The sequence below is a fragment of the Gopherus evgoodei genome, chromosome 3 (genome assembly GCF_007399415.2).
Source record: "Gopherus evgoodei ecotype Sinaloan lineage chromosome 3, rGopEvg1_v1.p, whole genome shotgun sequence".
Lineage (NCBI taxonomy): Eukaryota > Metazoa > Chordata > Testudines > Testudinidae > Gopherus > Gopherus evgoodei.
In genome coordinates this window covers 8,078,869-8,088,544 of record NC_044324.1, presented here as the reverse complement: position 1 = coordinate 8,088,544, position 9,676 = coordinate 8,078,869, and the positions used below count along the sequence as shown (strand labels likewise).

The following is a 9,676-nucleotide window of genomic DNA, read 5'->3' as shown; positions in this document are numbered from 1 at the left end:
GCCCACCCTGCATGGGGGGGGCGTTATATGCCCCCCGTCCTGGGGGTGCGGCGCAGTCGCCGACCATGGGCGGCCGGAAAGTCTGTGTCGTGGGCTCCGGGAACTGGTGAGCGTCCCCCGGGGGCCGCGTCCCCTGCAGCCCGCCTGCCCCGGGGCAGCGCCCTGGCTCCTGCCGCCCATGGAGCCAAGTCCCGGAGCCTGGCTTGGTGCGGCCCTAGGCGAAGCCGGGATTCCCGTCCGGGGCGGGGGCTCCCGGTGCCGCCGCCTGGCCGGGGTCGAAGGCTTTGCGCCCCGCTGCAGTTGCCTCGGAGCCCGAGCTCTGCCCCGCCGGAGCCTGCCTGTCCCCTCTGCTCTGCCCTGCGCAGCTCCGTCTGCTGCGTGTCCCTGCCCTGCTGCCCCTGGGCTCGGGGTTATTCCCCACACAGCCAGCGGCCCCGCCCATGCCGTGCCCCCCAAGTGTCCTTAGCCCTGGTAACCCCCGGCTCCTTTGGCCTCTTCCTTTGACACCCCCCCAGCAGTTGATCTGTGGGTGCCCTGTGACCATGCTGGGGGCTCTGGGACCAGTACCCAGCGAGACTGCCAGCCCTCCCCACTACCAGGTTTCCTTCCAGGCATGGAAAAGACTCAGGGCAGGTGACTGGCATCCAGTCCCCTTTCTGTGACCATGGGCAAAGCAGGGGGCCTTGCTCTGCGAGGGCCATGTGGGAGAGAGCCCGCTCAGAGATTCTGCTGCTTAGGACCCATTGCCCCTTCCAGTGCCTGACTGGGCTCCCCCTCTGTGACCCCTGCCCCCCCCCCATGCATCTGCCTCCTCTGCTCTCTGCAGGGGCTCAGCCATCGCCAAGATCGTGGGCAGCAATGCCGCCAAGCTGGAGCAGTTTGAGACCACAGTGAACATGTGGGTATTTGAGGAGGAGGTGGGTGGGACGAAGCTCACGGAAATCATCAACATGCAACATGAGAACGTCAAATACCTGCCAGGGCACAAGCTGCCACCCAATGTGGTGAGTCCAATATTTTTGGGGGGTTGGGGCAAGGTTGAGCAGAAGCTATTTCACCAGTGAGCAGGCTCTGTAGTCACATCAGGCATAGGCTGGGGAGATGCACAGAAGGTTCCTGGTGTTTCACTAGCACCTTTCGCTCCAAAGCACATGGGCTGTGGTGTTGCAGCCACTTCTGGCCTGGAGGGCAGCAACTGAGCATTGCACAACACTGCATTTGAGCGAAGTCCTGATGAGCAGCGAGTCTCAGGTTCCAAAGCTGCCTGGATCTCCCATTCGGCTCCCTGGGAAGCACAAGCTAATCCTGTTGGAAAGAAGTGATTCCATGCCTGATGCTTAGACTGCTAAGCCATCCCTTTCCACTGCCCAAAGCACATGCCAGCCTGTACCCCAAGAACATCTTCATGGGCCACTGAAATGCAGTCAGTGCTGGGGTGGGACCCAGCAGCTTTTCACCAGCACCTAACAGTCACATGACCTCACAAGCTAGGAAGAGGCAGAGGCATGTCTCCTGTTGAAACTGCTGAGAGGATTTTTTTTCGAGGGGGGGAGAACTTGGGAGCAAATGCTTCCCTCTCCCTCCACACCACTGCAGAGCCCTGAAATGCAGCTGTGGAGAGAGGAGCGGGCTTGTTTCTCTCCCAGCAGAGTGAAGATCAAGGAGGGCAAGCCTGTTTTCAAAGGCTTGTCTCCTTGGTGATGGAGGTAATAAATATCTGCTCCAGAGTCGGCTAACTGATCTGGGTCCCTGAGGCCAGGACACGGAGGGAATGGCTTCTGTGCTTAGTTACTCATTCATGCAGTGAGCTTGCCCTGTGCGCCCTGCACTGTGGCCCCTGGCTGCTCCTACCCCATGGAGCCCCCCCCAACCCTCCCTGCTGTTTGGCTGACTACCTGCTTCTCACCCACGGTGCTCGCTCTACCGCAACCTTGACTGAGGCAAAGGGCACCTTAGTCACTCCTCACACCATACTGGATGGGAATGGCATTGCATGTCTGGTTGTGCTTTAGGGTGTCAGCCCTGCAAAGAGCCCCCTTCTCTCTAAGGGTCTGTGGTGTTTTAGGGGCAGCAACCTCCATTACAGAACCATGTGCCAGCATGGAAGCGGGGTTAAACCCAACTAAGACCCCTCAGATAGGTGTGTGATCTCCCCATCCATCAGCCTCATCTCCTGTCCCCACCCCAACCTCCCTGGCCTCTTGGGTGGCCTCTTCCTGTCCGGGACATGGGGCTGAGCCTTCCTCGAGGTGGTGCTCTGCCATCTTCAAGCCCCAGCTGCCTCACTGGACCCTGCCCCAAAGACCCTGCTTGAGGGGAGAAACTCACGTGGCTCCTGCCTTCAGGTGGGCCATGTACTTGGAGAACATGCCTCCATGGGGAGCCTCTGACAGTCCCCATTTCCCACCACATTACCTAGTAATGCCCAGGGTTTTACAGGCCCCTCTTGGCACTAGGTAGCGGCTTAGTGACAATGGACACAACTCCTTGGTGATGAGCTCATTCCCCTGCAGGTGGCGGTGCCAGACCTGCTGAAGGCCTCAACTGGGGCAGACATCCTCATCTTTGTGGTGCCCCACCAGTTCATCGGCAAACTCTGTGAGCAGCTCAAAGACCATGTGAAGAAGGAGACCATCGGGGTATCGCTCATCAAGGTGTGAGCGGGGAAGCAGCATCTAGATGTTGAGCCTGGCTCACTGTGGGGGGCGGCTCTGCGCACTGGCTGGCAGGGCACGAGCTTGGTGGTAGCAGGAGGGGGCCAGGTCTTTAGGTGGACAAGGAGCAGCGTAATAGCAGGAGGGGGCCAGATCTCAATTAATTAATTAAACAAGTCTCTAGGTGGACATGGCACTGGTGGGGGGGGGGAAGAGTCTAAGGGATTTTTCACCTGGAAACTGGGTTTCATGGGTAGAGCAGGCATGTTCAGGTCATGGCATGGAGGGTAGAGCAGCAAGCAGAGTAACTCAGAAGGAATAGGAGCAGGGTACTCGTGTGTGTGTGTGTGTGTGTGTGAGAATACTGCTGTGGCATTGGGGGAGGGTGTGTGGGATGAAGGGAGACTATGGGGGTGGTCCTTGGGATTGGTGGAGGGATAATAGAGCTGGGGCATGGGGGTTAGGGCACTATGATCACTAATAGAGCTCATCAGGTGGGTGACCGAGGCATGATGGTGGGCCACGGGCCAGACTTTAATGCAGATGAGGCACAGGGGACACAGAGTGCAATGCAACTGAGCGAGCTTGGGAGTTACTGGGCATCCAACACCCTGGGGGAATAACCACTGCTCCCGGTTGCATCGCAGGGGGTGGATGAGGGCCCAGAGGGGCTGAAGCTGATCTCACACGTTATCCATGAATGGCTGGGCATCGAGATGAGCGTCCTGATGGGGGCCAACATTGCCAACGAAGTGGCAGAGGAGAAGTTCTGCGAAACGACCATTGGTAATGAGCCACCCCCGCCACTCCCCCTGTTTCCCTGTCAGCCTGGAGCTGGGGAGGGGGGCAGGGTTACAAGGGGTTCAAATACTCCACCCTACTCAGGGGCCCTGCCGGTCTTCCCTCCCAGGGCAGGGGTCCTGCCTGCTGCCTACTCCAGGCACAGGGCTTGGGGTGGGGGTAGGGAGGGCACCTTAGCAGGTGTCAGATGCTTAGTTGGGTGGTGTTAGAAAAATGACTCTTCCTCCCACACCCATCCCTGCACCGTCGGGGGTGGAGGGGGTGCTCTTTGAGCATCAGCCAGTTTCACCAGCATGACTGTATGTGTGGGCCTGTTGGCTACACAGAGCCCAGGTCCATGGTGTGTGAGGATCATGTCATCATGTCAGTGTGGCTGGGGTCATGTCATCCCTGGGCATTGGTGCTAGACCCCCCTCATCGCAGGTCCAGTGTCAGGCCCTTTAGTCCTGGTGCTGGAGACAGACATCTGCTGGGTTCCAGCTCTCTGGATTTTCTGGCTTTGCGCCACGGGCAAGGGGGACAAGCCTCATGATGCTGAGGGGGCTGGAGCCCTAGAGGGAAAACTGAGCAGAGGCCTTGTGGCACCATGTTAAGGGACCTTTTGGTGACACTCTCCCAGTCTTATATTATCAGTAGGGCAGCTGGAAAGCTCAGCTGATGACAGGCCGTGTGTATGGCCTGTTTATTAAACATAGAAAGCAGCCAAGATCAACAGAATGACTGGCTGGCTTGGGCAGCTCTTCTGTTCATGAGAGTCAAAGGTGGCTTTGGCTTTAAAAGCAGACGAGACACTGCAAAGGGGGGTGGGGGCTAGAACATTGTAAACCCATCATGCTCTTAGTCCTAATCACGGTGGTGCCTAGCAGCCAAAGCCCCCTTGTACTGGGTGCTACACAACCACACAGACGGTATCAGTCCAAGAACTGGCAGGACTGAGGCCCTTTTTCATGGCATGGGTGCATGTCAGTTATAGCCTGGTGGATACACCAGAGAGCCTTGGAATTGGTCAGGTCTCCTGGGAAGTATTTTGGGGTTATTACTTTATCAATCTAGCAGTGCAGCCTGAATGTGGCACTTTCCAGCCATGTGTAGCAGCCATGTCCTTGTCCACTCAGGCAAAATGCAGGCAGCAGAGGAGCAGTGTTGCAGCATGAAAACTAAGAGGCTGAGCTGGGATGGGTCTTATACCATGTTACCTTCATGGATTTTTATTAATTTAGGGCAAAAATTTCAAACCTGGATGCTTGGAGTCAGGGTCTTCGAGCCCTGCACTGGCCTGGCTTTCAGGGGGACCAAGCCCTGTTGAAGGCAATCGGTGCTGCTGACTATGGACCCAGGTCCTGCCCATGCCTAAATGTTGGTGTAGGAGCCTGGCCCCATGTCTGAAAATCACAGCCTCTCCTGGTCCATTATTAAAGTGGGCACTGTCCCTCTGGGACACTCCTCCAGTCCTGGGTCTTTGCCTGCTACTAGCTATATTTTACAGTGACAGCTCTTCCCTCTGGCTTATTTGCTGTGTTCAGAGTCTCTACCCCTGCTGAATGTGTTGTTTTAATTACTAAGAAATATGTCTCACTCATACAGACCAGAGCTGGTGAGCCCCGTTTATAACAGCTCCCTCTACTCACCCTGCATTTGTATACTGCCCAGCACCAGGGACCCCCTCCCCCCGAGCCAGAGAGGCGGCGTGAGGGTTACGGTCATACAAATACCAAGCATCCTGTCGGCACGATTGTTTCCTGCAGCATCTGTCACAGTGTATTAAGAGCAGCTTGGGGCCAACTGCCGTTATGGCTGTAGAGATCAAAGCCTCTATTGCACGTTCCTGGGGAGCTGTGGGAGGATTAGAGCGGAGAAGCAGCGACCCAGTGCAGGTGCTTAGCCCCTTGGGGGGTCTGTCATGTGTGTGTGTTCGTGTTTTTTGCCCCCGCAAGGAGCTAAGTGACTCACACATAAAGGTGGCATTAAGTCAACTCACCAGCAGGCAGGGAAAGCCAAGCCTGCGTTGTCCCTAATTAGGTTTCATCATGTTAAAGTCACGCCAGACATGCTTTGGGTAAAGGTGCCTTATTAAGTCAAAATTGTGATTCTGCCTCCAGTTGAATTAGCAGCAGGGCTCTGCAACTGCTTCACGTTCCAGTAACACTCGTCAGGCCACTGTGAGGGTAAGAATTGAAGCCTGGAGCAGAGGGACAAGGGGCGTAGGTTGGGGCGGGGCGGGCAGCATTGGGGGTTTCGTAATGTCAAACAGCCAGGCTGTGGTTCCCTTTATCACTGCAACAGCTGATGGCTCCACACTCCTTGCTGCTGTCAGCTCTTGACAGACCATCTGTCTCCCATGATATCCCAAGGCTAACAACTGAGCCAGTTTGTGTTTGTCCAGCATCCATGCAGGAGTGCTGCAGCAGGCTTATTGCTCCTTGCCTGATGATGCTTTCCTAAGTCAACACGCTGAGGCCTTTCCTGTCTGCATATGTTCCGGGGCGCTGGATGAAATTCAAAGGGACCCCGCTGGGGTTGGCGCGCTCTGCCTGTTGGCCTGGCAAAGCTTGGGTTTAATTTATATTTGGAGGGTAGGGCTCAGGCGCTGTCCTTCTGCACCATCCACTCCGCGAGTCTCAGAGCACTTCACAAGCATTAAGCCCCCCCCACTCCCTTTGCACCCCACAGAGGTCACTGTTGTTCCCACTGTGTGTCAGTTCCCTCATCTGGCTGCTATGATGTGTCAAACTGGGTTGCTGGGAACGGAAACCAGGAGTCCTGGCTGTTAGGCCCTGCATTTAGCTGATCAGGGTGAGATGCCATGTGTAGCAGCTGGAGTTGTGTTCCTGTATTAATGCTGTGTCCTGGAGGAGAGAATCCTCCAGAAAAGGCACCTCTGCTTCCTTTTGCCAGTAGGACCCTGGAGTCCTTTTGTGGGGCCTAGGTGCAGGGGCTGGACCGTCCATGTGCCATCTCTGCTGCCCTAGTGTCAATAAAACCAGATCCCTCCCCACTGCTCTGCAAGGCCCCAGCTCTAACACCTGGCAAGAGGGGCAGAGCTGCCAGGAGTGTGGAGGCATGAGTTCATCTCCCTTATTGGGCAGGTTGGAGGTGGGCACAATCCTTCTCCAGGGTCTCTGCCAGTAACGCTGCCCCCCCAACACACACCCTTTAGGCTGCAAGAACCTGGAGCATGGGCAAATCTTGAAGGAGCTGATGCAGACGCGCAACTTCCGGATCACCGTGGTACCAGAGGCTGACACTGTGGAGATCTGCGGGGCCCTCAAGGTGCACGAAAGGGCAGGGCATCGGGTTAGCAATGGGCCTGGCCTGCCATCTCTGCAGGGCATTCAGGGAGGCTAAATGGAGAGGCCCAAGTTGACTTTGGCTGGATCACCACTCACACAAAGCATCATGGGAGCAATGGGGAGGCCTCAGTGTTACACCAAGTCCAGCAGCTTGCCCATGCTGAGGCAAGTGGACACAGTAGGAAGGATGCCACCGAGGTCTCCCATCCAGGTGCTGGCCTGATCCAGCCCTGCTTAGTTGACAGGCTCTGAACAGGAGGAGCAGGTATGGGCCCTCAGGGAGGTGCCTTGATGTGCCAGGAACACGCAGACACTGACAGAGAGTGATCCCTGCTGGTAACAGGCCCCTGTGGGCTGTTGTCCCCACAGAACGTCGTAGCTGTAGGGGCTGGTTTCTGTGATGGCCTGGGCTTTGGGGACAACACCAAGGCAGCTGTGATTCGCCTCGGACTGATGGAGATGATCACCTTTGCCAAGCTCTTCTGCAAAGGCCCTGTCACCTCGTCCACCTTCCTGGAGAGCTGTGGGATCGCCGACCTTATCACCACCTGCTATGGTGGCAGGAACCGCAGGGTGGCCGAGGCTTTTGCCAGGACTGGGAAGGTGCGTGCCAGGGTGGGGAATGTTGGTGACATCATGGACCTGAGCAGTCTGGTTTTTCGTGGGGGAGGAGGAATGGAGCTGGGCAGTAAATGGGCTGTAGCAAGAGGGGCCCTGTCCTGGTGGGTCAGAACCTGGTGGCCTAACTTCGTTAATGAATCAGATCAGCACTCACTATCCCTGCTGCATTGGCTCAGCCAGTGCTGGACGCTGCAGAGGAAGGTGCAACCCCTCCACACCCATAACTGGCCAGAGCTCTGCCCTGACACAGTCCTAGTGCACAGCTGTGAGCCCATAGGTCAGATCCAGGCAGCTGCTGCTCTCTGCAGCCCATTTGGTCCTCCCCTGTGATGAGGCCTTCTGACTTGGGGAAGAAAGGACAGGCTGGGGGTCGGCGGCTGCAGGTGAATGGGCCCAGCTCACCTTGCGGTTGGGTTATATTTGGCTTGTTTAGTCCATTGAGCAGTTGGAGAAGGAGATGCTGAATGGACAGAAGCTGCAGGGTCCCCAGACGGCTGCCGAGCTGAACCACATCCTCAAACAGAAAAACCTGGCAGAGAAGTGAGTGCTGTTGCCCCTCCCCTCAGCTTTGCCCATGGTCTCCCTTGGAGCCCACCTACGAGCAGGTTGGGCTCTCTGGCACAGCCCAAGCCTTAGTTCTGGACCCACATTTGTAGTAGAAGTGGACCTGCCTCAGAGCCTGGATTGTCTGCCCCAGAGATCACAGTCCTTGGTGGAGACAGAGGGTCAATCTGCTAACTCCAGTGAAATCCCAGCCAACCACTCGTTAGGAAGCTGGATGGTGACAGCAACTCATTTTTCGTTAGCTGATCTGGAGCTTTGTCCCTGCGTCAGTGTCTCTCTTGTTGCCAGTATCTCTTTTGGAGTTCACCTTTCTGAGGCTCCTTGGCCGCAGTGTTGTCAGGCAGTGTCTGCCATTGTCACCAGCTCCTGCCTTCTAGTCTGGTTCCTCATTTATGAGTTGCCTGGGTAGGTGCCTGGTGCATGTGAGGACAAGCCTGCGTTGGGCTGGCACATCATCTGCTCTGCATGCTGGATTGCAAAACTGCACCCTCTTTGTCTGATGTGGGGACAGGAGCTCCAGTCTCCTCCAACCACTCCAGCCATGGTGGTTAATAAGAGCGGGTGATGCTGCTTTTCTCACATGTCAAGCCAGGTAGAACTGCTAAACCCAGAAGAGACCATCTGCCAAGGTTCTGACTCCTGCCTGTATAAAGCCAGTACATGTACCTGTGCAGATCTTGTAAGCTAAGCAGGGCCATCTTGGCTCAGCACTTGGAGGGGAGATATGTGGGAAAACCAATGTGTTATATTTCTGATTCAGTAGGAGACATTCCCTCCCCCCACCCCCCGGATTGGTGTTTAGCCCAATGTCTAGCAGAGGGGTGGTGGGTGCTGTGCTGCAGGAGGTGTCACCTGTTGAATGAAGCACCAAATGTCTGTGGTTGTTAAGCTTTTGTGTCACTGAGTGTTAGTGCGCTAATGTCAGGATGGGGGCTGTGCTCTATCAATGGCAGGTGTGTTCGGCCTCTGTGTACCCTCTCTAGTCTCGGCTGGATACACTAGCCTTCATTTCCTGCCCCAAACTGCTGTGTGCTGCTAAGCAAAAGATGTCGGGTGCAGGGATCCCTATTTGTCCTGCAGCTAATGCTCCAGAGGTTGAAATTCTGTATGTATAGAGATGGATTTGCCATCATCAGTGCTGCGTACCGTGTCACTTTGTCCATCTGCCCATAGGTTCCCCCTCTTCACTGCTGTGTATCAGATTTGCTACGAGGACAAACCTGTCGCTGAATTCATCAAGTGCCTCCAGAACCATCCTGCCCACATGTAACTAGGCCCCGTCCACTGAACCGCTGAGACGAGGAGAGCCACTGGTGCAGCATGAGCTTTCATGTACAGAGACACTGGATCCTCCATGAGCCATGGCAGACCATGGGTAAGGAAGGGGGAGGGTCTCTTCCATGGCCCTAGGACTGGCTAGCCCTCTGCCTGTCGATGCTTTCTTGATTCTATATGGAAGCACCAAATTAAACTCCCTCCTTTTCTGGGGCATCTAAAATTTGCTTGTCCCCAGGATATCCTCCTTGGGGAGGACATGACCTCAGTGATGCACCTGGTCCTCTTTATGTGCGGCTCTTCTGGGCTTCCTTTGTGAGTTGTCTGTAGATGAAGCATGTGGAGGCTGCCTTGGCTGTGAGGACAGTCTACTTTTGCGTGCTGCATCCCTGACAGGGGACTGCTTGGCAGGGCAAACGTCCTTTGTTGTCTGCTGCAGTGGTACCTTGTCACTATTTTTTTTAGCTTACC

General features: G+C 55.8%; 1 protein-coding gene across 1 annotated transcript; it reads left to right on the top strand.

Annotated features, from left to right (window-relative positions):
- On the top strand, nucleotides 1-9,473 carry GPD1 (glycerol-3-phosphate dehydrogenase 1). The gene is made up of 8 exons (XM_030554916.1): nucleotides 1-106; nucleotides 827-1,004; nucleotides 2,514-2,654; nucleotides 3,302-3,440; nucleotides 6,613-6,725; nucleotides 7,115-7,348; nucleotides 7,800-7,906; nucleotides 9,104-9,473. Exons 1-8 carry the CDS (start codon nucleotides 12-14, stop codon nucleotides 9,198-9,200), a joined length of 1,104 nt encoding a protein of 367 aa, XP_030410776.1. The 5' UTR covers nucleotides 1-11; the 3' UTR covers nucleotides 9,201-9,473.
- The last annotated feature ends 203 nt before the right edge of the window (nucleotides 9,474-9,676 follow it).

Bases quoted from the DNA above. Each gene is read 5' to 3' on its own strand.
- GPD1 (XM_030554916.1), top strand. From the start codon at position 12: ATGGGGGGGGCGTTATATGCCCCCCGTCCTGGGGGTGCGGCGCAGTCG. The intron at 3,441-6,612 runs GTAATGAGCCAC...CACACCCTTTAG, and splicing joins GTTCTGCGAAACGACCATTG to GCTGCAAGAACCTGGAGCAT. The intron at 7,907-9,103 runs GTGAGTGCTGTT...ATCTGCCCATAG, and splicing joins CAGAAAAACCTGGCAGAGAA to GTTCCCCCTCTTCACTGCTG.